Here is a 27,366-nt window from a genome sequence, read left to right on the forward strand (position 1 = left end):
ACTGGTGAGGAACCACCTTCTTCATCTCCATGACTACTAACAAATTCATAGACTGTTGAACAGGAATGAATCTTAGAGATCCTGTTGACCTTACAGATCATTTAAGTCAACTCCTTCAGGTCATACATGGAGAAACTGAGTCCCAGAGAAAGGAAGTAACTTGCCCAAAGTCAAACAGCAAAATTATGGAAGAGTAAGGATTAAAGCTACACTCTTTTGAGTCTCAGCCCAGGTTATTTGCCTCTATACCACATTCATTGTCTTCTCCTCTTTCCAAATCCTCTGAGTTGCTCCCAATGACTACACCAGACTCTGAATACAAGAAGTTTATTAGAAATCAAAGAGATGGAGTAATATGTGATGATGCCTCATTCATCATAGAACTGGGGTAGCTCCTTCCCCAGGATGATTTCCTGTTTGGTGCCGGCAGCTGTGATGGTGACCAAATAGATGACCCCTCCACTGGAGCCATCCCTGCCCATGGCCAGAGCAATAGCTATTGAGAGATTTGAACAGGCGGGGGAAGAGGCAGGTTTATCCTGGTTATAGACCCTTTTGTCTATCTCAGTCATCTATTCTCAGAGCCCAGGGTATCCATCGCTTTGGGAGGTTTATCCCCTTTTATTGCTGCTCCCTCCCCAAGGACCATTGTTCTAGTCCTAATTTCCTCCCTCCCCTTCCCCAAAGGATAGTTATCATTAATAGTGAACTGTCAGCACTCCTCAAGGGACATGACTGGTTTATAGGTGGCATCCATATAGCCATAAATGTAGGTACTCCCAGAACCCCCTATAGGAAATGGCTTTTGAATCAGCATCCCTTTTAAGGTCCTATATACCTGAGATAATGTAATCAAAATGTAAGATGATGATGATAATGATGATGGCAACTAACATTTATATAGCACTTAGTATACGCTAAGCACTTTACAATTATTATCTTATTTGATCTTCACAACAACCTTGGGAAGTAGGTGGTATTATCCACATTTAACAGATGGGGAAACTGAGGCAAAAAAAGTAACTTGCCCAGGATCACACAGCTAGTAAGTGTCTGAGGCCACATTTGAACTCAGGTTTTCCTGACTACAGTTCTCTTCTTTTGGAGTCCCAGAGAAGAGAGCCTCAGTCCCCTGGGCCTTATATTCCACACTTCAAGCCTCACACTGAAATCACACTTTAATCTCCAGCAACAGTAGCTCTGGCCCTCATTGGCAGGATGACTTGTGACCCCTCTAACCAATTACAAGTGTAGTGATCCTTTTGGGAGGGTCTCACCTGTCCTCCTTGGTATGGATCCCAGCCAGTCACCATCAGATGGGCTGAAAGCTCTTCTTGGTATTTATAAGTGACATTCCTCACTGTGTTTGCAGCAGGCAGAACAAGGGGGAGGTTCTTCTAGCTCCATCCTGTGGAGATTGATAGCCATTGTTCCCTGAACTATCACACTCCTGCCTCTCTCTCAAATCTTCATAAACCAAATATAAAAACTTATACCTGTAATACTCCTAAATCCAATTTCACTACACTTTTGATTTTTCACTATCTTCCCTTTGTTGTCTGCTTCTCCCTCTCCACCCCAACACAAACTACAAATTCCTTTGATGGGGATAGACTCCTTCTCATGGTGTCTAAAGAGGTCTACACCCTCCCCACCACCCACCTACCACAATCTCTTTACTCAGTGTGTGTTAAGTAGCATTGGGATAGGGGAATGTAATGAAGAGGGAGATATCCAGCTGCAGTAGTTTGGATGGGGAGTATATGAAGAAGAGCATAAAAAATTTCAAGGCCATTCCTGACTCATACCCATGAAGCTCCAGCTGGTAGGTGGCCATGTCGGCTATGGCCTGGGCATCAGCAGCTGAACCAGATAGTGCACAATAGATAGGTTGGTGCAGAGGGGCCAGCTTGTTAAACACTCTGTTCACTACAGCTGCTCTGAATGGTGGAGGAAGGAGATGATAAGGGAGAGGCTATTAAGGAAGAGACTTGAGGAATAAAGACCTGATCCTTATTTGCTCATCCTTTCTAGTTACACTGCTCAATTATCCTGGTGTTCTCACTCTTAACAAACATATCCTCGACCCCTATTTTACCTAAGTATACACTTACCTAGGTCCTCATCCCTTTAAATTTCCTTCCATAGTCTGCTTCCAACTTCTTATTATACCAGCCCCTGCTTTGTTATTCATGTTGACCCCATGTGTTCCAAAACTACCTCTGCAATGCTTCTTATGCCTGGGCTAGGCAACATGCCTATTTGGGGAGAGTGCCTTAATCCCTGATCCTCCCCTGATACTTACCCTGCAGAAACTCGGGAATCAGAACCCACCACAACACCACCATCAAACTCCACTGCTGTTATAGTTGTCTATAGGAACATAAACTTTTAGAATGTTAAAGCTGAAAGACACCTTTACACTCTCCCCCTCATTTTACAGGTAACAGAAAACAGACAGATTACAAGAAATAGAAACACAAAAGCTGTTACAAGTTTGGTTAGTGGCAAAGCTGGAAGTCAAACCGAACAGATCTGATTTCCAATATAGTATTCTTGCCATTATGTCCCATTCCTTTATATGACAGGAAGGAGGTATCTCAACCTGGCTAAGGGTCAGACCCTTTCCTTAAACCCAGACCTTAGTGCCTAAATCTTAGATTCCCCCAAGGACATCCTTCCCTACCACAGGGAAAAGAATATTGGGAAAACCCAGGGACCACTTGTTACCCTTTTGGGGAGGGAAGGTTGTGAGATGTGGGATTGAGGGAAAGTTGTGATTACCTTTATAGGCCTGGTTGTTCCCCTGTTGAAATGATCTCCGGTGGAAAAAGTTTAAATGTGTGATGTTTGCTGTCTCATTACGGTACAGTACTAGCTAGGCAGGGTAGCCACAAATTTTTAAAAAAAGAATTGCTGCTTGGTTCCCCCCAATAAGTTTAGATGATTCTCATGGTAAGTTCTCAGGACGGTGAAGTGATGGTTGGGTATTTAGGAACTAGGCCATGAGGACACTTTTTTTTTAAACTGAAGAGATGTGATTAAGCAGATTTTGATAAGGAGGAAAATAGATTTCTCTGGTAGCCAGAGGAGAAATCTTGAGTTCCAAAAAAACCTAGAATCTGTGGCCTGAACCTAGTTAGAACATTATATACTTAAGTTTGACTGGTTTGTAAATATCCGTTATTATTACTCTTGCTGCCTGAAGTAAAAAAAAATCACTACATCTGTATTCCAGAAGACTGTCCTAATGACTTATTGTTACTTATTCAAACCAGACCACAAGCTGGCTATAATTTACCTTCTTAGCCTTATCTCATGCTATTGTCCCTTAAGTACTTTATTCTTTACACACAAACATTTACCGTTTGTTCATCGTGATTCAGAGGACCTGAGTCCAATCTCAGGCCTGCTACTAAATAGCTGTGTGATCTTGGACTAATCATTTCAACTCTTTGATCCTGAGTCTCCCCAACTGTAAAGAAGGAATTCCTCTCTAAAGTCCCTTCTGATCCTAAGTTCTGCTCTTTCTCACCTCAATGCTTTTGTTAATGTCTTTCCCTATATCTGTAATGCCTTCTCTTTGCCTCCATTTAAATCCTCCCTATTTTCTTGACCCAACTCAATGAATGTCATTTTGTCCAAATTTTTTTTTCAACAAGTCACCTCATTTCCTCCTCAGAACTGTAGTTTCTATGTAGATGTTGTACAGTGTTATCCCCATTAGACTATAAGCTCCACAAAGGCAGTGACCATGTTTGACTTTTCCCCATTACTTCACCCAGTGCATCGGGGTCTGTACAGGTGCTGATTAAATGTCTGCTGAATTAAATCTATTATGAGGAGTGAGGAGGCAGCCCTACATTCCTGGGTCATTGGTGTGCTACAGGGTTGTTCAGTGTGCACTCCTTGAGTAGTGGCAGTGAAATACAGATCAGTTGTCTGTTGGATGCCCCTCTCTTTCCTCCTCTCCATCTTCCTCAGGCAATCAGCTTATGGGCTAAGTCCCCAGAGTAGTCTTGTGTGACGAGATTAGCATGCTCACACCTGAACCAAGGATGAAGATTACCTGGGGTACTACCAGACCAGGAGTACTCCCCCACTTGTCCCTATAGTTATCATTCTCCCCGTGAGTCCTTCTGGAAGCAGTCTATGCGATGAATTGACTGTTCTTAACAAATTATTTTCTATCACTATAGTCCAAGTGACCACGTGGCTCCTTCCTGGAGTCTATGTTCTTCTTCTCTCTTCCCCCAAATCCCCTAACCCACCACTGCCAAGTTTCCCCAGAGAAGCGAAAGCAAAGGGGCTTGGAAGTCGCTTCTCCCCCGGTCTCTGCCGCGGAGTCTGGACGCCCCTCTTCGGCCTCCTTCCGGAGCCTTTAGAGTTTATCTGCACTCCATACTTCTAGACTGCCTCTCCCAAAGTGAGACTTTTCTTCCTACCGTGGGCTGCCTGAGGAAGGGTGGTGAAGGGTTGCTTTCACGTGTATTCTTCGGCTTGGTCCGTGACGCCGGGCTTCCAACGCCGTACCCCCTCTCTATCCCTCTTTGCTGTCCCTCGAGCCTCTTACTCCAGTATGGACTTCTCCGAATCCGGGAAGGTCCCCACAATAAGAACTCCCCCTGTGCATTGCTCCTCTCCGCCCCCGGCCCTGCTTTCTGACGAGGGATGGAGCGCCAGCCCCGCTCCTCCTTGCTCCGCTTCCCTCCAGGGGGCGCCTCTGTAGTATTTGTCTGCCGTCCAGTCCAGCTCCTAACCTGTTTAGGGCTGATCTGCTTGGTGACTGGTGACGCTGTAGCCTGAGGAGGACCAGTTGGAGGGAGTGGTTCTTCTGAGCCGAGAACTGAGCTACTTGTGGGGTTGAGGTAGTGGTTGGAGAGGTGGGGTTAGGGGAGGGGCAAGGCGGCTTTCTTTCCCCCGTTTGTTTCAAGTCTCAGACCTAGGTCTGGAATCTCCTGGATGGGGGCGGTTTTGGCAGGGCGGATCCAATGAACCTCGGTAGCTTTCGGTTTCTTTTCCTGGAAAGGGCTTTGCTTCTCGCTACTGAGAAGCCTGCCACATTTCGCTGCCTGAGGTAGTCGGAGGCTCTGACCGCGGCCCGCCCCTTCCTTTACTCCTAGCCCTGTCCAGGAGCCTCTCCATACACAGACACTGGGCACCCTTTGGTTTGGGACCCAGACTTTTAGCCACAGGGCGGAGGGACGCAGAGGAACCCGTCTCAGGACCCCGGACAGCGCCCCGAGCATGGCTGGCTCTGGGTCTCCCGGGTCGCTCCGATGGCCCCGAATCTCTTCTAGGGGTCTGCAGGCGCTGCTGCTCTTGCTTCTCATGGACTGGGCGCTGCTCCGTCCGGCGCTGCCTCAGCTCCTGCTTGTGGTCTTGCCCACTGGGCCTCCGCTTCTCCGGCTCTGGGTGACTGGCCTGGGCCGTTGGGGGATGTTGTGGCTGGGAGTGCATTGGACCACTAAGCAGGAAGGGGTCGGAGCTAAAAGTTGGAGGACTGCGTTGGGGCCCCTAACCGCAGCACTGGGACTGGCGCTGCCCGGGCTAGCCTCGTTCAGGGCTCTGGGAGGGAGGGAGACTCCGAGGGGTGGAGGCGAGGCCGGGCAGCTGTACTGGGGGAGCCGGCTCGATGCTTTCGCTCTCAGTTATGCCGTGGCACTGCTGGCGCTTTTCCTGTGGCAGAAACTTGGAGATCTTTGGGTGCCGGGGAGTCCCAAGGGCTCGGGGTCCATCATACACCGGCTGCTGGGCTTCCTGGGCCCAGGACTGCGTCGCTTCCCACTAGTGATCTTCTTCCTCCTGTTGTCCTGTCTAGGTGAGGAGAGGGAGAATGCAAGGGACTGGGCAAATTGGGGAGAATTGAAGATTATGGGCGGTGAGTCAGGGGGACAGGAGAGAGGTTTGTAGGCAGAACTTTATATCCAGAACGTCTGACTCCAAATCTAGTTGTCTTGCCTTTACACCACAAGTGCTTAGGAGTCAGGAGATCTACGTTCTGATGCTGTGTGTTAAGCTGTATGACTTTGGCAAATTCATCTTACCTCTCTGGGTTTCTGTCTCAGATGGAGGGTTGGCCTGTGTAATCTCATAGGGGCCTAACAGAGAGGTGTAACATCCTATGGTTTGTGGAAATAGTGAGAGGATTGGGGTGTAACTGTGTGATAAAGGTGACTCTTCAGATGAGGGAATTATCTTTTTATCTCTGTACCAGGGAAGATGGAGTTGTAGTCCAACTGCAAGTCCCCAGCTTTGATATAGTAAACCTCCAATAAGCATCTATTAGTGGATTAATTGTCACTCTCTCCCTCCCTGATGCTACCTCATCACCTCCAGGAGAGATGGCTATCCCATTCTTTACTGGTCGCCTCACAGACTGGATCCTGGAGGATGAAGCAGCTGCCGTCTTCAGCCGCAACATCGCTTTCATGTCGATACTCACGCTAGCCAGGTCTGGGAACTGGGCTTGGAAACTCAGAGAATGGGGAACTAGGGAACTGAGGAAGTTGGAAGCTAGACCGGCACTCTGGGCAGGTTGATACAGCAGAAGACTCCCTCACTCCCAAATATTAAGCCTCCACCTAATCCTCCTCCCTTCCTCTCATTTCTTCCCAGTGCTTTGTTAGAGTTCTTGGGTGATGGAATTTACAATTACACAATGGGCCAAGCCCACAACAACCTTCAGGGACAAGTGTTCCGGGCTGTGCTGTCCCAGGAGGCTGACTTTTTCCAACAGAACCAAACAGGTGAGTCTTTGTATTCTCACACAAGAACATTCTTATACTTCTTACAACAAAAGGCATCAAACATTCATTAAGCACCAGCTTTATTCAGAGAGTTGTGCTGGGTGATAGGGGAGATAGAAAATTTAGGTAAGACCCAGTCCCTACTCTCCTGGAGCTTATTGTCTAATAGGATGAAGAGGGACCGCTCACTACATCAATTTGAATGTGAGATCTGTGTGAGTTCAAGAAACTTTAAAATGGGAGGACATTTGATCAGTTACGTCCAACATTTGGCCCCAAAGACCTCCCCAAATCAATGATCACATGGTAATTCAGGGGTCCACACCAAGGAACAAAGAGAAAACCATGCCTAAGACTTCTGTCTCCAAGGGACGTATGTTGAAGAATAGTCTATAAAGCTGGATGAAGCCTGAAGATTACTGGAGACAAGAGCAGTGTGGTGGTCCTCAAAGGAAGGGCAACATAGCATAGTGGATACAGTCCTGGACTGGAAGTCAGGAAGACCTGGGTTTCAGTTCAGCATCAGGCACTTCCTGGCTGCATGACTTTGGGCAAGTCTTTTAACTTTCATTTCTTCATCTGTAAAAAGAAAAGGGTGGACTTGCTGTCCTCTTAGGTCCTTTACAGTTCTAAATCTTCTTTGCTGTTGTCTGTGTCCCAATTGAGCTGATGTTGTGGAAGTTTCAAATATGGCTTCCCAGCTTTTCCTTTTTGAACAAGGAAAGACCCATCTCTAATGCATGTTAAAAATGCCTTTTTGGGGAGGCAGGGTTTCTAATATGAGAAATAATGGGGTGCAAGGTGTTATCTGTAACCTTTGCTTCCAAATTTCTCTTTTAGACTTTTGAGCATAGTAGTTATTTGAAGGTGGGGGTTTGGGAAGAGTGTGGAATAAAAATGCTTCCTAATCTACTCTTTGCTAACAAAGGGACATGATGGAGTATCTGATGCATGATCCCAGTTGCCATGGGGCAGGGCCCTTTGAGCCCAGATGTATATTTACCTGTATAGTCATATTTCAGAAGATGGAGACCTTTTTGACTGGGTAGAATGGTGAAAGCAAAAAATTGTAAGAAGTACCTAAGCTTACCTAGGTATAAAAGATAGTTTGTCAATCAATATTTATTAAGCACTTGCTATGTGCTAGGTGGGGCAGCTAAGTGGTGCAGTGGATGGAGTGCCAGGCCTGGAGTCAGGAAGACCTGAGTTCAAATCCAAGCTGAGTGACCCTGACTTAACCCTATTTGCCTCAGTTTCTTCATCTGTAAAATGAGCTGGAGAAGGAAATAGCAAACCACCCTGGTAGCTTTGCCAAGAAAATCCCAAATGTGCTCACAGAGAGTTGGGCAAGACTAATCAACAAAAGAACAACAACAATGTGCTAGGTACTGTCCTAAGCATTGTGGATATAAAAAGGGAGAAGACAGCTCCTTCCCTGAAGTAGTTTATCATTTAATGAAGGAAGACAACATACAAAAGGAAGGTAAAAAGGAATGGGACCAAAGGGGTAGTACCCAGCTCAGGGGCATGATGGGGAAATCCAAAAGAGTGGAATTCAGCTAAGGTGGAAATGAAGAGAAGGCTTCCCTGGGCACTCTCCTTAAATGGAGGCTCTGGGAGAACCTCTCCGCTTTCCAATCAGATGGAGCAAACGGCCCCAGGGGCAGAGGGTGCTGCTGCAGTATGAGTTTCAGGGCTGAAGTAATTTTGCAGAATAAAGAGGTTTCCGATGATGGAGATGTCCAGAGAAGTGCATCAGGGTGGAATAGTAATGGAGTAATAGGGGTAAGGGTATTCCCATGGAATTCTGCCTCTAAAGTGCCAGGCCAGTAGGAGGAGGATGACTTTGGGTCATTTTCTGAAGTGAAAATCAAAAGTTTTCTAATGAAGGAACTTAAAACTTTTGTTCTAAAGATTCTACAAATGAATGCTATAAGAGAGGAGGAAATAAAATTCCAAATCCCAATACATGTGTGCACATGTGTGAAGCTTCATTATTAATTAATGTATAAATATGAATACACATTTATGTTTTCAGGCAATAATGTCAATTAATTTCTATTCCTAAGTGTAAGGGTGCTGCTTAAAGTTACAGAATTCTAAGAAGCAACTATGTCCTCATGCATAATGCAAAGGTCACAAAGTAGACACTGAGATGAATCATGTCAATCATAGTTTAAGGGGCCCTATAGCATCTAAGGAACAGAACACTAATATGGCTAGCTACAATACACAATATCAGGTGATATGTATGATAGAAAGTTATAGGGAAGAAAAATGATCTCTGTAATCTGAGGGATAAGAGAAAATTAAGGTAGGCTTCTTGGGGGAATGTAGCGCTGGAGTTGAGCTTGAAAGAATGTATGAGAATTCACAGGCAAAGGTGGGGAAAGAGGACATTCCAGGCATAAGGAACAAAGACATGTCACCATAACAGCACAGTTTATGCTGATAGGGAGCAGATTGTATAGAGGAGAGTATTATGAAATGAGTGAAAGAGTGTGGGATTGGGGAGGACCTTGAATGACAGACAGGAGGAATATGAATATTATTTAGTAGACAATAGGGAACTTCTGAAAACTTGTGCAGAGAAGTTAACATGATAAAATCTATGCACAAGAATGAATCTTTTGACAGCAGTATGAAGGATAGACTGGGGGGAGAAGAGAGTAGAGACAAAAAGCCTCTTGCAGTATTCCAAGTGGGTGGAAATTAGGGGAAAGGTCTTTCCCAGGGTGGTGGCAGTGAGAACAGATTCCCCCCCCCGCTCCCCATTGCTCTATTTCCTTATGCCTTTTATACAACCCTATATAGTTCTCATTATACTTTCTTTGGCCATTTAAGCCAAAGATCAGAGAGGACACACTACTATATACATCCCATTTACATAAAAATATTGATGCTATAGTCCCTTTATTCTCAGAACCAGAGAGGTTTGCCTCCTAATACTCTTGCTGTGCCTCTATATAGTCCCAACAACTTGCCATGTTTAGGACCCTTGGTCCTCTGGCTGCATGACTGCCCAATATGGCATTTCTTGATCCCCAAGGAGAACTTTGCAGATGTGATCCTGCTCTAGCACCCAACCTCACATACCCCTCACCAATCTTCTTGGAACTCTGCAAGCCCTTTAGGGGCCCTTAGACAGTGACTGAATTAATGAGCCCCTACTCACATTCCAAAAATTTCCCAGACATTTTCCTATTTATCCCAGCCTCTCTTCATGTTCCCATTTCCCCTCCCAAATACTCTAGACCCTCAATTTTTCTTCTTCCTCTTTAGGTGCTATCACCTCTCGAGTGTCACAGGACACAGCCATGCTGAGTGAGTCCTTGAGTGAGAAGCTAAGCCTGCTCTTGTGGTACTTTTTTCGAGGACTGTGTCTGCTGGGACTTATGCTCTGGGGGTCCCAGACCCTCACCCTTGTCACACTGTTTGCTTTGCCTGTACTATTCTTTGTACCCAAGAAGCTGGGCAGGTGGCACCAGGTAAGTCCAGGGAACCTCTCTTCTCCGGCATCCTTCCCCACCTTTGGCTCTACTTTCATGAGCCCCAGTCGGTTCCTTACACTTAGCTTTGACAGGCTTAGTTCCTCTGGCCCTCCTTTGCCCCTCTATACTTAAAAAGACTGTAGGGTGTATAGTCTTTGCCCTGTGGCCATGATGATTCTTTTTGCCTGAATTCTGGCCCTTTTCTACCATGGTCTCTGTCTCTAAGTCATTCTCCAGCCACTTTCTTCACCATGTCTCCTTATTATACCAATTTTCTACAGTCCTTTTTAGGATACTCTTTCCCTTTCCCTCTATTCTTCTCTCTCCTATGGGTACCCAAATTCTGGAATCCCTATATTCCTATAGTTCCCAAGGTGATTGGTATATCCCTTCTGCTTTCACTCTTCCCTGTGTCTTTGTATTCCTTGACTCTAGTAATGGTGTCTCTGTGTCCTTACATCAGAGAATAACAAAAACAACAATAGCAATGGCAATGATAATAATAATATTTTCTGTCATTTACACAGTGCTTTAGCAAAGCAGAGCACTTTATGTATGTTATCTTATTTGATCCTCACAACATCTCTGAGAGGTAGGAGCTCTTATTGTCTCCACTTTATAGATGAGGAAACTCAAGCTGGGAGAGGTTAAGTGATTTGCCTAGGGCCACACAGCTAGTGTCTGAGGGATGATTTAAACTCAGGTCTCCTTGGCTCCAAATTAAATTCTCTATCTACTGTTACCAACTAGCTGATCATATAATATTATTTTTAATGACACATCCACAGAGTACTTTACAGATTACAAATCTCTTTCCTCACACCCATCCATGAGTTAACTAGTGTAAATGTTATTTCTATTTTTTTCCTATTTCTATTTTTCAATGAAGACCAGACGACATAAATAACTTGTCAGGTTACATGGCTAACCAGCTGGTAGCTGGACTTACACTGGAATTCACAATTCGTAACTCCCCAAACAGTACTCTTGGCACTGTTTTCGTATAAAGCCTCCCTTTTCCAGCAGGGCTTTGGGGGAATGTCCAACTACTCCCTGACATTGTCCCCTTCTGTGGACTGGGGACATAGAGAGTACTCAGATCCACAGGACCACCTTCCTTATTCTTTCACACTGTCAATTTCTGTACAATCATATGAAAATATACCAAGAAAATCCTCTCTGCACAACACTGTGTTGCTACCCTGTGTTCCCACAGTCCCTGGCAATCGAAGTGCAGACATCCCTGGCAGAGTCAAGCCAGGTGGCTGTGGAGGCACTGTCTGCTATGCCCACAGTCAGAAGCTTTGCCAATGAGAAAGGAGAGGAATGGAGATTTGCCCATCAGCTCCAGAAGACACAGAAACTTAACCAGAAGGAGGCACTGGCCTACACTGTCAACATGTGGGCCACCACTGTGAGTACCTGGGGATAGGGTACCCACTTCCTAGCCTAGAACTTATAGACCCCAGTCCCCACTCAGGGACTTCTGGGCCAAATTTTCCATTTTAAGACCTTGAGGTTAAACTCTGATTCTCATGATTGGCCTCATAGTTTTTCCTCTTATTTGAGGTTCTACATAGTTGCCTTCATGAAAGGGTTCCAGAGCATTGTCTCTTTTACATGGAGGTAACTTGTCTTTCTTCTCTGTGGCCCTTCTTTTTCCAGACCCCTTGAGGTGCCATGAGGTCCCTGAGTCTTGCCTCTCCCTTTCTTGTGGCCTTTTAGGCACCAGGGTACATATAGGGGGGAACTTGGGGATAAAGGAACATTTTTTTTGTTCAATGGGCTTGGATAGCATGAGTTCAGAGAAGGTCCTTAGTCTCTTCCCTAGATTCACACTTATTCTTGTGGCTGTTGCTTTTATAAGGAAGTACTGTCCTTAGGTGTCCAGGGCTGTAGGTATTTTATGATACCTAATGATGTGACTCTTTGAGTATACTTAAGGCTCTGATGCTATTCTTTCCATGAATGTGATATAGTTATCCTTATAGTCTCCTGCCCCCAACTTGTATTCTTTGATCTATTCCCAGTTCTTAGGACTCCTGCTGAAGGTGGGAATTCTGTACATAGGGGGAAAGATGGTGACCCATGGGGATGTGAGTAGAGGAGACCTTGTCAACTTCATCCTTTACCAGATCCAGTTTACCACTGTTGTTGAGGTGAGACCCCCGTTGCTCTTTATTCCTCCTCTCCCATCACTTTCAGCATCCTTTTCCCAGCTCTTGTATCAGATATCTCAGACAACACATAGTGTCCCCTCACCCTCCTCATGGCTCATCCCTCTTCTTTCAGGTACTGCTCTACACCTTGCCCAGTGTGCAGAAGGCTGTGGGAGCCTCAGAGAAGATCTTTGAGTACTTAGACCGGATACCCCAGTGCCCTTCCAGTGGTCCCCTGGCACCTCCTAATCTGCAAGGCCTTGTAGAGTTCCAAGATGTCTTCTTTGCTTACCCCAGCCAGCCAGATGTCTTGGTCTTACAGGTGATACATCCTCCCTCTCACACTCCACTTCTTCCAGTTCCTAGCCTATCAGATGTTCTCTGAGGTATTACCCTTCCTCAATTCATCTGTCTTCTTTCCTGGGCTGGATGAGGTGCTTTTGCTTTAACCTCCCCCAATCTTTCTGCACGAGGAAGAGAAAGGATCAGAGAGAACCCACCTACAGGGTTGTCCCAAACTCACAAATCAGATTGGGTGTCTCAAGGGAGCCATAAAAAAACTCACTAAGAGGTGTCCCCACTTTCCCCTTGCTCTGGCAGTGGGGACTGAGATCCCGTTTTTCCTCTCAACTCTCTTCTATTCTCCCTTCTCTTTCCTTCTCTCATATGCAATAATTACACTAGCCTGTCTTCTGATGTGAGGATGTCCCTGTATGTATGTGTGGTGATGGGGTTGGTGTGTACCTGCTCAACCAGGGGATAGGCTCTCTCTGTCTCTCCCCTGATGCCTTCCCTTTCTTGTTCCTTTAGGGAGTGACGTTCACTCTGTACCCTGGGAAGGTTACAGCGCTAGTGGGGCCCAATGGGGCTGGGAAGAGCTCAGTGGTGGCATTGCTGCAGAATCTGTATCAGCCTACAAAGGGCCAACTGCTGCTGGATGGAAAGCCACTGCCCCAATACCAGCACCGATACCTGCACTCACGGGTGAGGATTGGGCGATCACCTTGGTCAGAATATCCTTGGGAGAATAGGTCAATGAAGGAATGAATAGGAGAAAGAAGGGCAGGCAGAACTCCTGGTCCTAACAGCAGTTGGTGGATGTGACAGTGATGAAGAATTTATCATGAGGAGTGGAAATATCCAAGCCTTGATCTGAGTTCCTTCTCCTCCTGCCTTCACCTTCCCTTATTCTGGCTCTTCCCAGGTAGCTGCAGTGTCACAAGAACCACAGCTGTTTGGATGGAATCTATATGACAACATAGCCTATGGGCTGGGCCGGAAGCCAGAGCTAGAGGAGATCATGGAAGCTGCCAGGCAGGCTGGAGCTCACAGTTTCATCTCTCAGTTGCCCCAGGGCTACTACACAGGTAATGTGAATATTCACTCCCAAGTAGACATATCCCTTCCCCACAAATACCTGGCTCAATCCATTTCATCTTTAACTTGGCCCTTTATCAGAGACAGGCAAGGAATGAATGAATCATTGAAAAAGCATTTATTCTAGACCTGACACTTGACACTTACTAGCTGTGTGACACTGGACAAGTCACTTAACTTCTGTTTGTCTTAGTTTCCTCATCTGTAAAGTGAGGGTAATAAAAGCACCTACCCCCTCACGGTTGTTGAGAGCAAATGGAAATAATAATTGGAAAGGGCTTAGCACAGTGCCTGCAAATAGTAAGTGTTATATAAATATTACCTATTATTATTTAGTGCTTACTGTGTGCCAAGCACTGTGCTAAGTGCTGGGGTTACAAATACCAAGGTAAGAAAGTCCCTGCCCTCAACTAGCTTATCTTCTAATAAAGAGAGGCAACACACATAGGCAAGGAGTAGCCAAGGAAAAGAATTTTAGACTGTAGAATCACAGGGATGATGAGTCATCCATATAACAGTCCTTTTTAGATGCAATGGTATTATTGATAGCATGACTGTGTCCAAAGGAAGAGGTGGAAAGGGAAGGCAAGCATACATATACAATTGCAGGGTCCATAGCAAAATATCCACATGGATGAGTGGATAGCATGTGGAACGTGGTTTGGGGCTGACTAGATATAGTGGGCTCCCCTGATTTTGGGAGTTTGCTCCCCGTGATTCAAGAGTCTAGACAGTTCAGACTCCTGTCTTCTAGGGTAGGAGTTACAAAGATGGGTGGATCAAGGCCTTTGGAATCTCATTCCTTGGTTTCCATGGACTCTCACAGACTATCTACCATACCACTACTGTGTTAAGCAGCTGGTCTCAGCCCTATCCATCTCCTTTACTCCAAGGGAGAAAGCATATGTTTTTGTGTGGCTGTAATTGTCCTGCTCTCAATGCATCTGGTTCTCTCTCCAGAGATAGGAGAGTCTGGGAGCCAGCTGTCAGGTGGTCAGCGGCAGGCAGTGGCCCTGGCTCGGGCTCTGATCCGGAACCCTCGAGTCCTCATCCTAGATGATGCCACCAGTGCCCTGGATACAGACAACCAGTTGAGGGTGAGACAGCAATCTCTCCAACTCTCCCTAACTCCCAAATCTTTCAAGCTGAAAGCAACCCTAATTCCTTCCTAGTGTGCCCAAAGAATTTTCTGCTTGAGAAACACTATACAAATCTTCTAAAATTTATCTCCTTTTCCTTTTTTTCTTCATTTTTATCATCATTACCATTAGCACCACCAAAAAACCTTGATTAAATGCAGAACTATGCCTAGGGATGTGCTGGGTTTATTCTTCTCTCCCTAGAGTTCCTAAGATCCTTACACCAGTTTTTTGTGATGGGAGAGCAGTAAGGGGCCACTGTGGTTGAGATAGTTAATGCCAATGACATTAATGCTATGGTTTATGCAAGAGGTTTACTAACAGCATCTGTGCCTTCTTCCTACAGGTGGAGCAGCTTGTGTATGAGGCCCCCAGGAGGGCCTCTCAGGCAGTGCTACTCATCACCCAGTGTCTCAGCTCTGTGGAAAGGGCTGACCACATACTCTTCTTGGAGGAGGGGGTCATTCAGGAGAGTGGGACCCATAGGCAGCTCATGGAGCAAGGGGGCCGATACCGGACCATGGTGGAGGCCATAGGTGGGAACTCAGCTCCTCAGGAATGAGTGACGTACTTGAATCCCCCTTATGGGGAAAGCCACAGCTCTTCTCTCATTTCCTGAAAATGGAAGGACAGAGGAAGAATTTCAGCCTCTTTTTGCCACATGATATGATTTAGCAGCTCCAGAAAGGTTTTCCATGACACAGTTATACTCCTACTAATTATATTCCCATCATCTACATTAATTCATTTGGTTTAAGGTTTTCTAGTACAGGCTCCTCTTTTAAATTGCAAACGCTAGTGGAGGGGAAGGCAAAGAAGCCCTTAATGGGAACAACTTAGTGGGAATTCATTCATCCTTTCAATGGGCACTTATTAAGCGCCAACTTTGTGCCAGCAGTGTTCTAGGCACTGGAGATATGAAGATAGACAAAATAGCCCCTGTCCCCAAAGCTATTATGTTTTATTACTGCCTACTTCTAGAGCTTGCAAAGTATAGATAACAATGTAGTTATCGGTCATAGTTTTTAAAGCCATTGTTTAAGACCTTTGAGTTGAAGGGGCACAGAAAGTGGGGAAGAAAGTTGTCAGAGAGGTTGACTGGGGTGTTTCCATATATAATGTGGTGATAGGGGCATTGGAGGATCAATTCTCTATTCTGCTGACAGAAATACTGTGGAAATGCCTGGTGTTGAGAATAAATTTGGTATTTAAAAAAAATTTTTGTGTTTCCTCTATTTTTCTAGTTGCAATAGCTCAAGGCCTCTGCAGCTCTTCTCCTAGATGTTGTGCCAACTAAGTACTGGAATCCTCAAAACTCACTTTTTCTTATGGTCTTACTCCTGGTCTCCTAAAAGAGTACGGCTAGAAGTATACAGTTGGTGTCAGAAGATTTGGGTGTTCAGATTTTTGTTATTTGCCAGTTGTGTAACCTTTGGCAAATTACTTAGACTCTTTAAGCCCCCTTCCTCTCTTTCATTTTCAAACTATGCCTATTGGTATAGATTGGTCTTTCCTATTATTTAAAAATAAACCCAGATCTCCCCATTCCTTAAAACCTGCCATCCCCTAAAGCTGTCCTCCATCTTTCCTTCGTCTAATGTCCAAACTCCTATCAAAAATCTTCTACACTCACTGACTCCATTTCCTCCCCGTCACTCCCTTCTCATTTCCTGTCATTTGGTTTCTGTCCCCACATCATTCAGCTGAAACTTTTCTCCAAGGTTAATAAAGATCTTTAAATGACTAAAACCAATAGATTTTTCTCAGTTCTCATTTTTCTTGAATTTCCTGTTTTTGACACTGTTGACAGGTTCCTCCTAGAAGCATACTCTCATCTCTGTTTTCATGAGCTTGCTCTTTCCTAGTTCTCCTACTACCTATCTGACCATTTTTTTCTGAGTTTCTTTCACTAGGTAATCAACCTTGCCTTGCCTGCTAAGCATGAGTGTCCCCTGTATCTGTTCTGGGCTCTTTTTTCTTCTTTTTCTAGACTCAGTAATCTCATTAGCTCCCATGAGGTTCAGTTACTTCTCTTGAGAAGACCTCTTAATTTATATAGCCTGCCATCATCTCTCTCATAAGCTCCAGTCTCCCATCTTTAACTGTCTGCACATCTCCAATTTGATTGTCCCACAGGCATCTCAAACTCAACATGTCCAGAAATGGAACTAATTGTCTTCCTTCCTTAACCTACCCCTCTCTCAAACTTTCCTATTGCTATTGAAAGCTCCACCATCATGGTAGTCACCCAGATTTGTCACAAACCTCATAGTCATTCATGGAGCTTCAATCTCTTTCAACCATTCCATCAGCTGTTAACTCCTGTTTGTATCTCCACAACATTTCTTACTATTACCCTTTTTTCTTCAAGGCATTACCCTAGTTCCAGCTTTTCTCCCCTTTTTTTCCTGGAGTATTGCACCATCCTTCTAATTAGTCTCTCTGCCTCCACTGTCTTGTTTCTACAATCCATATTACTCACAACTGTTAAAATAATCTTAAGGCATAGATTTGACTATTGCCATCCCCCATTCCCAATCCTGATCTTATAAAAGTATTCACTGGTTTCCTATTGCCTCTAGAATAAAATACAAAGTGCTCCAGTTGGCATTTAAAGTCCTTCACAAATGGTCGCTAATCTCCTTTTCAAGAGATTTCATTTTACTCCCTTCCAAGCACTCCACATTTTGGGAAAACATGTCCACTTGCTGTTCCTTGAACTTGATATTGAATTTCACATGTCCGGGACTTTGCACAGGCTGTCCTTCCATATTTGGAAATCATTCCTTCTTCATTTGAGCCTTTTTGCTTTTTTTATGTTTCAGTTTGGGATTCATTTTCTCTGGACGGACATTCCTAACCTCCCTTGTTCTCTCTCTACCATTGCAAATTATATTTACTTATATGTTTACATGTTGCATACCAAGGAGACTGTAAGCTTCTGAAGGAAAGATTCTGTTTTCAGTTTTCTATCTGTATCTCCAGAAAAGAGCTATGAATATATATTCAGTGGCTTGTCTCTCAAGCTGCTTGGAGACTTTATGTTGGTTCCATCTTCATTTGAAAGGGGTTAAGAATGTGGTTATATGGAGGAGAAGAGAGATTTTGTCTCCTAAGCTTAGCATATTTCTGCCTTTTCCTCCTCCACTCATCTCCATAGGAGAAAAAAAATTAGGGTTTGAAAACTGGGCAACTTTGAATCCCAGGACTATTTATTAGTTATAAGGTAGTTATTAGACAAATAACCTCTGCCTCCAACTAGAAGGATGTGGAATGCTCACTATAAACAAAGCTGAGGTATTTGATAGAGGGACTCAGTATCCTGACCCAGGAAGTCAAATTCAGAGAAATGGCTTAAGCTGAAACCATTAGCTGGGCTGGAAGAATCCAGACCTTTGGCTAATTTAGCATCTAGGGCTGAAAATCACCTGCATGGGAGAGAAAAGGCTTCTTTGCACTCTGTGGGAATAATATAGAAAGCAATACTCTAGCAGGAGTTCTTAACTTGGGATCCACAAACTTATTTAAAAATATTTTTGTATTTTAATATAATTGGCTTCCTTGGTAATCCTCGGTATTTTATTTCATGTTGCATTTTAAAATATCAATCTTAGAAGAGGTCCATAGGCTTTAGCAGATTGTCAAAGGACTGGATGATACAAGAAAAGCTTAGAGGAACAAGCCAGGAGAACCCAAGTGGAGGTATGACAAAGTTTTCGACTTTTTATAAAAGACTAGGAAAGACCTATATACTTTAAATTAAAAGAAAATGGATGCACTGTCTTTTTTTTTTCTTTTGAGGAAGAGATAGCCAAGGCTTTCTGCTGAGTCAGAAATTGCAGGTGATAAGTAGCATCTATCTGAGCAGCATTAAAGTGAAACTATGATACCATGAGTATTCCCCACCCTCCACCCTCCCCAGGTAGACCTGGTGGGAGTAGCACAATAACATGACCAGTCCTTCAGTGGCCTCCATCATCTTTTTCTGTGTTTGTACTCTGGTTACACTCCTTCCTTACATGTGCCCCCATCCATTCATATTCCCTACACGTGTCCATGCCAAACAGTGATGTGTGAATTTGTAGGCTAGTGCACCTCAGGTTTGTGCCTGAAATGTTTTATTTATTATTATTTCTTCTGGCTATTAAAGTTAAACTATGGGACCCATGAGCTATGGTATTGGGAAATGTAGACTTTCAGAGTACTTTGAAACTAGTGAAGAGTTGTTCTTTGGGGAAAAACCAAACCTGTGAGTTGGAAGGGGTGGTGGAAATCCCCAGAGGCACTACATATAAAGCCTAAAGTTTTATAAAGCATGCTGTATTGAGTTGTTAGGTAAAGGGCACTGCTTTGGGATTTAGAGGAGCTTGCTTCAAATTTCCTCTCTCTGAGCCTTGGTTTCCTCTTCTGCAAAAGGAGGACGTTGAAATTCTCTGTATGATCACTAAGGCTTTTGCCGACGTCAAAATCCGATGATTCTCTGCTGTAAAACCGCAAGTTTGGGGGAATCAGGATGGTGCAGTGAGTAAATTGCTGGATTTGCAGACAGCATATCTGGATTAAAATCCAAGTTTGCCACTTACTGCCAGTGTGACCTTGAGTGAGTCATTTAACTTATGTAGGCTTCGCTTTCTCCACCTGTGAAATAAAAACGTTGGATTAATTGGCAGCTAACATCCCTAGCTCTATGACCCTATGAGAGGATCAAATAGGAAGATATACCTAAAACTCCTTGCCAACCTCAAAGTACTAAACGCAGAATACTGCTGTTGCTATAATCGGCAAATCAGTGCACGGAAAATGGGAAGCTCTATACAAATGCAATGCCTCATAATTATCAGTTCTCAGACTGACGCTTTATGCCCCGCTACCAGCCCCTTAGCCATCCCTTTTCTAATCTCTTCTACCCTCCCTCTTCTCCGCCTTCCTCTGGCCCCAGTCCTCTCCCCTCCAGGATCTGTTACAGGACGACGGGTACCTGGTGTCCTGGGGCTGGGTGTGGGATGCTCCTGCTGCTCTATTCTATGTTGGAAGTGAAAGGTGGAGGTAGGGGGGCGGAGCAAAGAGAGGGAGCACTTTGAGGAACAGGCTTCACTGCACTCTCCACTGAAGCGCTCACCCCTCTTCTCTTTTTTCCCTCACTTCTCTGCACCGTCTTTCCAAACCAACGGCATTTCTTAGCTTTCCAAAGTTTCGCAATTGCCTCTTGGTAGCTTTCTTGCCTCAGGTTCGCCTGTGCGAGAGTGCCTGAGAATCTAGTCCAATCAGGAAGGGATCTGTGTCGTGACATCTTTGGTTGCTAGGCAGATTAGGCTGTCACAGGTTGGAGCTTAGTTTAGGAAATTGCACCCTGAGAAACTAGATGAAGTTAACCGTGGGGTATTCGGGAAGTGGGGGAAGAAACTCTGCCCTTGGGTGACAGCAAATTAAGAAGATAGATGGGCGGGAGGGCGTTCCCTTCCCTTGGTATTTTGTTTCATCTCCCCAGGTAGAACTGCACACTGCCAAAGTATCGTGGCTGCTGGGCGGAGTGGTGGGGAGGCGGGACGGAGTGAGGTGTCTCCGGACGCATCTCTCACTCCACCCCACAGCACTGCCACACTCTGGATTGCTAGCCAGACCGTGCAGAGGGCGATTCCCTCAATCCTCACCCCCATCTCTGCGACTCCCTAGCCCAGGAGAGTTAATCGGACCCAAGCCCCATTCCTGCAGGTTCCAGCTTCTCTGATCTTGTCCAAGGCCCAGCCCGTCTTTTTCAGATGTCCCTCGATAGAAAGCTGCTCTCTCTGAACTCCCTGTCCTTACATGTGGTCCCCATCTTCCTCGTCTCCCCTCCCTCTGACAGCCCATCTTTTCTTATCCACACTTTCTCTCTCTTCTGAGGCCTCCGTGACAGAACTCTACGATACTCTGACAGTATCCACGTTGGTTCCCCCTGGCCTGAGGTGTGTGTGTATGGGGGGTGGGGTGGGCGAGGTGGGTGGATGGGGAAGGAAAGCTCTAGTTCTGGCTCCCGCCCTCTCTGTACCAGGCTTTCGCTTTCACTTCCCGTGGGTTAGGAGGCTTAGTCCGTGAGCGGAGTGGAAGAGGAAAGATCATGGCGCTACTCGAAGTTTGCGGGGCTTCCTGGGGGAGTCAGGTTTCGTGTGGCACCAAGAGTGGACGCCGCCAAGATCCCGGACACTACAGCTTCTCCCTGCGGACCCCGGAACTGGCCGTCCCACGAGGGCTGCAGGTCAGGGCTGGATTGGAATGGGAGTAATGAGTTAAAAGCTGGCATGAGTAGAGGGACGGAGGTAGGTGAGGCTAGGAAGGCATCCTTTCTGTCAGAAAACATCAAAGATGTTAGCGGCCATGTGGGAAATAGATTGCTGACCTGTGAGACTGAGTCAAAGGTGGGAGTGGGGAGAACGGGTTCTTTCAGAGTTCAGAGTGAGTTCTAGTCAAATCTCGCCTCTCTCTATTTCCACCAGCCTGCCAGGGGGACAAATGTTCTTGTAGAAGGTGAAGGACCTGTCTTATTCCTTGTCTCCTTGTCCCAACCTGTTACTTACATCGTGGGTTTTTTTTTCCTTTTAGATCCTTCCTCCCCTCCCATCACTCAGCCCTTTCAGTTCTTGTACCCTGATGGGTGACTTTCAGTGCTCCCCCTTTTTCTCACATTGTCCAAATCCCTTTGCCTGGTCCATTCATTCTAAGGCTCTTACTGGCCCCCTTTCTCCTTCCACCCCCCAGCCTCCTGAGTTCCTTTGTTCCCTGGAGGCAGATGCTGCCAATCAAGTCCGAATTGAGATGGCCCATGGTACTACCACATTAGCCTTCAAGTTCCAGCACGGTGTGATTGTGGCAGTAGATTCCCGGGCCACAGCTGGGAATTATATTAGTGAGTTTGACTGTTGGGGTCTGGAGTCTGGACATTTTCCATAAGGGAGGCGCTTCCAACCTACATCTCTGATTGGGACTGGGGAAGGATGTGGGTCAGGCTCTTTGCCTTCTCCTTAAACCATTGCTTCATTGCTCACTCAGGCACTCTGCATGTGAACAAAGTAATTGAGATTAATCCTTACCTTCTGGGCACCATGTCAGGCTGTGCAGCTGACTGTCAATACTGGGAGCGTCTCTTGGCCAAAGAGTGTAGGTAAGGGAGCCCCCAAACATCACCCTAAGCTTCTCAATTCTTTCCTTTCCACTCCTGCCAAGATGGAATTCCTCACCTCTTCTTAACTGGTCCTCATCCTGTACTTACCTCCAGTCACAAATGTCTGCCTCACAAACCTTATTAAGTTTTCCATAGGACACTAGCCTTCTCAAATCTCACAGCCTGCCCCACAAATGAGTAAAAATCTATGAAAGAGAAATCCAAACTATATGGACCTTTAAAAAAGTATAGCATGGATTGTATGTAATCTTTAATCCTTTCTGAAAATGGAGAGACTTAGGAGCTTTTAAAAAGTTTAAATGGTTTGGGAGTCTCAGGGCCCCTTCAGAGCGTACTCCCTCATGCCCTGCTGTCTGGGGTTTTGAAGACTTAGGTGCTTCAAAACCTAACCTCCAAGTTTCCAATGTTCAGGCTCCCCAAAGGCATCTTCATCCACTGTTTATCTCCTCACACATTTTGAACTCTGTCTGCTGAAGTAGACCACTTGGACCTGTTTTTCCTCCCTCTCCCCATCTCCTTCTAGCCCTAAAGGTTAAGCACGATGCCTGGCCCATGGCAGGCACTTAATAAATACTTATTGATTTGATTAAAATACCCTCCACCAACCTCTTCCTCCTCAGGTTGTACCGCCTTCGGAATGGGGAGCGCATCACTGTGTCTGCTGCTTCCAAGTTGCTGTCCAACATGATGTGCCAGTACCGAGGCATGGGGCTGTCCATGGGCAGTATGATCTGTGGTTGGGACAAGAAGGTGTGTTGTTTTCACTGCACTGCAAATGTGGACTGCCTGAGCTACACTCTCCCAGTGACTCCACTTCATCAGACACGCTAGATGTTACATGATAGGTGTATGACTGAAGAAAACTCTCCTCCTCTCCTCTCTCATAACAGCTGCTGTTGGAGTGGTACTTAAAGATTCAGAAGGCCCTTTCCTCACAAAAATCTCTTATGAACATTATTGTCCCATGTTGCAGATGAGAAAACTGAGGCTCAGAGAAGTTAAGTGATTGTTCCTCAGACATGGCTAGTAAATGGCATCTGGAATTCAAATCCAGGTTTACTGATACCAGGTCTATAACCTTTTTCCTATGCCACCTGATTCCACAACTTCTTCCAAGGTCCCATGCTTCTGTTCAAAGTTCTACAAGAATCTCCCAGGTTCCATGATCATTGTCTTGGTTTTAGACTCATTTTATTGCTTCTCTTGAATTCTTTGTTGCCTTCCCCCTAAGTCTCTCTTCCTCTTCTCCTTCAGGGCCCTGGACTGTATTATGTGGATGAGAATGGGACAAGACTCTCAGGGACTATGTTTTCCACAGGCAGTGGAAATAGTTATGCCTATGGAGTTCTGGATAGTGGCTACCGGCCTGACCTCGGTCCTCAGGAAGCTTATGCCCTTGGCCGGCGGGCCATCGTCCATGCCACCCACCGGGATAGCTACTCTGGGGGTTTTGTCAATAGTAAGAGACTAACTCCAACTTCCTTTCCTAGTCCCCTTAGAGGGATCAGGAGGCCAAGAGGAAGTGGGAGACTTGTGTTGCCAGTATGTGTGTGTGGGAATAAGAGATATTCATGGTAGTGAATATCCTGACTAGAATCTTGAATTAAAAAGTGCACCTTAATTCTCAAAATTTAAGTCTACTGAGATAAGGGGCATGGGAATTCTTACAAAGAGGCTTAGACCAGTGATAAAGAACTCTCCATTTCTCTTCCATTTTCCCACAGTGTACCACATGAAGGAGGATGGCTGGGTGAAGGTGGAGAGTTCAGATGTCAGTAACCTATTCCATGAGTACCTGAAGACCCAGGGGTGACTTTGGAGACTGCAAGATTAACTCCACTGGGAAGACTCAGGAAGCTGATCCAGCCAAGGCCCCAGAAATTGGAGACAGGTTTCCCCAGGAGAAGAAAGAGCAGCAGCCTGAGCCCAGCTGAGATAAAACAGACTTGAGGCACAATTCAATATTCCATTGATTTTCTAACAGTAGCATTTTCTGTATTCAGTCTTGCGAAATAAAATAAGTGCTCAAAAAAGGACTCTGTTGTGGCTGAGTGGAGCTATGGCTATTAGGAGGGTTGTGGGATTGGGAAAGAATTAGTGCAGAAATGGGGAGACATTAGGATTCCCCTTAGTTATACACTCTGGAGTTTTCACCCTGACCCTCAATCTTTTCAGACATATGGTCTTGTTCCTTCTCAGTGTCTTCTATCTTCCTCTTTAACTCCAGGCCTGCAGGGGATTGGACTTCATCTGTTTAGGGCAGCACTGACCTTTTTCAGTTAAGAACCCCATTTTTTGAGATCTTCTGAGTCCTTCTGTCCAAGTGGTCCTCTGTGTGGCCTCTCAGAGTATTCCCAATAGAGGAGAGAGAAAGACAACAGCGAGCTGCTGAGGTATGAGACAGAAGAAAGGAACCGGCTTAGGCAAAAGGGGATGAGACAGAGGGCCATTTTGAACCAAGTGCTAGGGTTGTAGTAGGCAGCAAAGAAAGTCAAAGATTTGAAAGCAGCAACAGTATGGGATTTTCTCCAGGAACAGAGGGTTAGGGAAGGGAAAAATTTCTCCAGAATATAGGGGAACCAGTATATTGGGATTTGGAGGAAGTGAAGCTACAACTTGACCTTGGAGATTTTCCCTGGGTCCCATGAAAGCCAGACATCTAAGAGACCCTAAAAGGGTCTATCCCAGTAATAAAACAGGTTGTAATTGTTAAAGGTTGTGATAGGGGGCGTTGGTTCTGGAGTCAAAATATCCAGGATTCTCACCCTTGCCACTGCCTAGTTGAGTGAGGTCACCTACCCTACCTGAGTCTTCTCATCCCTAAAAGGGGAGGCTTGGACTAAGTGGTCCTTAAGGTCTCTTTCTTTCACTTTTAAGACTCATACCAACTTTGCTTACTATGTTAATCACTGGCAAACTTTACTGTCTGTGAAATGGTGCACTTGTAATTTACCTTTTTATATATTGTCTGCACTAAAGGATTTGTCTCCCTACTCCTGCAGAGTCCTAGTATTTTTTTGCACCCTAAAGGGTTGCCTAAGCATGAAGTACTGTGGAGAATGGTTACAACAATACAAAAGAAGTAAGGGGTGTGACGGTAAGGTCCAGGTAGGTTCTGCCCCACCCTTCTCCCTCAAAACCGACAAAACTCAGGCGGAGGAAGTGGAAGTCAGTGGAAATCTCAGTTTGGGTGTATCTTTTCCTGTTGGTCACAAAGGGACCATCCTTGATTTGTACTCAGACAAATATTGGGGTGGCTGAGATTGGGGATAGAGGTGAGTGGCCTAGGTTCAGGGCTCGGTCCGTGATTTCCAATCATGGTTTACAAAATTCTCCAAATAACAATTCATTTTAATTCACTTCGAGTTGTAAAACTCATCTTATTATGATCCACAGTGCTTTCCTTGGAGAGCTGAGGGAAAAAAAGTATAGCATCCGACTAAGTTTGACCGATCATCATGGTTACAAAATTTAGGAAACTTTGGCTTAAGTCTCTCTCCCACTTGCTACCTTGTCTCGGGCACCAACACGTGGTAGCTGAGGAAAAAACTCTGGCGGATTTATCAGTGGCCCGCTCAGAATCGCGCTATTCGCGAGGTTGGGATCTGAGGGCTCAGAAGAAGGGAGTTGGGATAACAAGAGCGAAAGTGAAAGTGGCGACGTCCTAGGCTAGAAAGAAAAGGGAAATAACACAGTGGGAGCCCGGGCTAGAGCTGGAACTGGAACCTCACAGAGCAGCAAACGCTCAGCTCCTCGACTGCTAAGCGAGCACCTCCTCCCCAACCCACCTCCCTGGCCTCATACCCCAGGGGATTAGTTTTACTTTTTTGTTTTTTGGTGAGGCGATGGGGTTAAGTGACTTGCCCAGGATCACAGAGCTAGTAAGTGTTAAGTGTCTGAGGCTGAATTTGAACTCAGGTCCTCCTCACTCCAAGGCCAACTAGCTGCCCCCAGGATTAGTTTTAGTTGGGGAATTTTTGCGGGAAACCTGCCCCCATTTTCCCTTATCTGCCTCTGATTCTCTCAGGAACTCTCCCTTCATCATTAACAAATATTAGAGAATGATCTTTGCCATCCTGATTTTTCCTATGAGATTGAGGGGGTGAACCCTCCACAGAAGGAAACATATACAAATAAACTAACCAACTCCCAACTTGCAAGGCTGGGGCTTAACAGAAAAGCAATGTAAGGGACTGGAAAAGACTCTCACTGAATGTGGAGCCAGAGGGATCCACACTCTGCCACTGGCCAAGTCACCACTCTCCATGTAATTCCCCTTTATGAGATAATTTCTTCATCTCCAAAATGATGGGCTTGGGGAGCAGAATATACACTTTAAACTGTAAAGGATCTTAAAGACCTCCTCATGAGGAACAGAAAACCAGAGAGGTTAAGTAACTTGGCCAAGGTCACACAAGGAGTAAGTAGCAGAGTCAAGATTTAAAACCAATTCCTTTGGACTCTGAATCTAGCTCTGTGACAGATGATTTCTAAGGCATCTTACTGCTCTAAATCCTAGGTCTGGTTGAAAAAACAGTGAATGTCCTAGAGAACAGATAATGAAGAACATCACTTCCCTCAGAGCAGAGAGTTGAGAGACTGCTAGGACAGAGAATCCTTTACATGCCACGTGCTGTAGCTCAATCAGAGATTTTTGTCTGATTGCTCTCATTTGTTATAATTTATCGTTCAATCTAGAGAGGGGAAGGGGCAGGAAATATCTGAAGGCAAAAAAAAAAAGACAAAAAAAGAAAAATCCTATGACTGAGACCTTGATGAAGAGGATGAAGTCATAGAAAGGGCAGATCTGATGGGTGGTACTGTTGCCTAGATGACACTGATGGTGGGGTGAATGTGGGACTTAGAAGTTCTGTCCCCTATTATTTCTTCAGGTTTCTTTCACAGAGCCTACTACACAATTCCCTATCCTGAATCCCTGGGTTCTCCTACTTCTAACCCACAAGATATTGTTCTGTTTGTTGCAGAGACTTCTGGGAGTCTGACTCCCTCCAGAGCTCCTTGAGTTCTAGTTGGAGTGGGGCTTTACAAATGGAAGGATTGTGGAGAGTGGGGTGCTCAGCCTATTAAAGGAGTTTGGGAAGATGGCAGAACTACTCCTTCCCTTGTGTTTGGTCCCACCCCCATAGGACTCTGAGGGCCTTGGTTCCTCACGCTGGACTGCTGGCCTCAGGCAGCTCTGTGAGTCTAACTACTGAGATATGAGGATACAAAGCCAGATTGAGTTGGATGGAACATGCTGAGCCCAGCAGAACAAAACCATGATGTCAAGGC

At 45.4% G+C, this 27,366-nt stretch overlaps 3 protein-coding genes and 1 long non-coding RNA gene across 5 annotated transcripts; 2 read left to right on the forward strand and 2 right to left on the reverse strand.

The window, feature by feature from the left end:
* Positions 1-311: 311 nt before the first annotated feature.
* Positions 312-4,889, reverse strand: LOC110199347 (proteasome 20S subunit beta 9; the record flags this gene model as incomplete). Its single annotated transcript, XM_078155438.1, has 4 exons — positions 312-496; positions 1,278-1,940; positions 2,306-2,373; positions 4,446-4,889. Coding segments are annotated over 3 exons (762 nt in total), but the record flags the coding sequence as incomplete, so codon positions are not given.
* Positions 4,890-4,907: 18 nt separating this feature from the next.
* Positions 4,908-16,133, forward strand: TAP1 (transporter 1, ATP binding cassette subfamily B member). The gene is made up of 11 exons (XM_020974147.2): positions 4,908-5,821; positions 6,340-6,454; positions 6,619-6,749; positions 10,032-10,237; positions 11,457-11,654; positions 12,271-12,399; positions 12,533-12,721; positions 13,210-13,383; positions 13,604-13,766; positions 14,737-14,873; positions 15,262-16,133. Exons 1-11 carry the CDS (start codon positions 5,248-5,250, stop codon positions 15,475-15,477), a joined length of 2,232 nt encoding a protein of 743 aa, XP_020829806.1. The 5' UTR covers positions 4,908-5,247; the 3' UTR covers positions 15,478-16,133.
* A 3,081-nt stretch (positions 16,134-19,214) lies between these two features.
* LOC144457605 (uncharacterized) lies at positions 19,215-20,414 on the reverse strand. Its single transcript, XR_013487061.1, has 2 exons — positions 19,894-20,414; positions 19,215-19,553 (listed from the first exon to the last, which is right to left on the reverse strand). It is a non-coding gene; the product is annotated as an uncharacterized LOC144457605 (long non-coding RNA).
* Positions 20,415-20,532: 118 nt separating this feature from the next.
* On the forward strand, positions 20,533-24,110 carry PSMB8 (proteasome 20S subunit beta 8). Of its 2 annotated transcripts, none has more exons than XM_020974298.2 (7): positions 20,533-20,860; positions 20,947-21,150; positions 21,651-21,798; positions 21,942-22,053; positions 22,695-22,824; positions 23,329-23,533; positions 23,799-24,110. In XM_020974298.2, the coding sequence occupies exons 2-7, from the start codon at positions 21,013-21,015 to the stop codon at positions 23,885-23,887; spliced, it is 822 nt and encodes a 273-aa protein (XP_020829957.1). In that variant the 5' UTR covers positions 20,533-20,860; positions 20,947-21,012; the 3' UTR covers positions 23,888-24,110. The 2 variants fall into 2 exon arrangements, with proteins under 2 accessions (XP_020829957.1, XP_020829956.1); XM_020974297.2 differs by having other exon boundaries at positions 20,975-21,150.
* Positions 24,111-27,366: the final 3,256 nt, after the last annotated feature.

The sequence above is a fragment of the Phascolarctos cinereus genome, unplaced genomic scaffold (assembly GCF_003287225.1).
Source record: "Phascolarctos cinereus isolate Bilbo 61053 unplaced genomic scaffold, phaCin_HiC Scaffold_5;HRSCAF=322, whole genome shotgun sequence".
Lineage (NCBI taxonomy): Eukaryota > Metazoa > Chordata > Mammalia > Diprotodontia > Phascolarctidae > Phascolarctos > Phascolarctos cinereus.

Coding starts and splice junctions, on each gene's coding strand:
- TAP1 (XM_020974147.2), top strand. CDS start 5,248: ATGGCTGGCTCTGGGTCTCCCGGGTCGCTCCGATGGCCCCGAATCTCT. Junction 6,455..6,618: donor TCGATACTCACGCTAGCCAG/GTCTGGGAACTG, acceptor ATTTCTTCCCAG/TGCTTTGTTAGAGTTCTTGG. Junction 12,400..12,532: donor AGTTTACCACTGTTGTTGAG/GTGAGACCCCCG, acceptor CTCTTCTTTCAG/GTACTGCTCTACACCTTGCC.
- PSMB8 (XM_020974298.2), top strand. CDS start 21,013: ATGGCGCTACTCGAAGTTTGCGGGGCTTCCTGGGGGAGTCAGGTTTCG. Junction 21,151..21,650: donor CCGTCCCACGAGGGCTGCAG/GTCAGGGCTGGA, acceptor TCCACCCCCCAG/CCTCCTGAGTTCCTTTGTTC. Junction 22,054..22,694: donor CTCTTGGCCAAAGAGTGTAG/GTAAGGGAGCCC, acceptor CTTCCTCCTCAG/GTTGTACCGCCTTCGGAATG.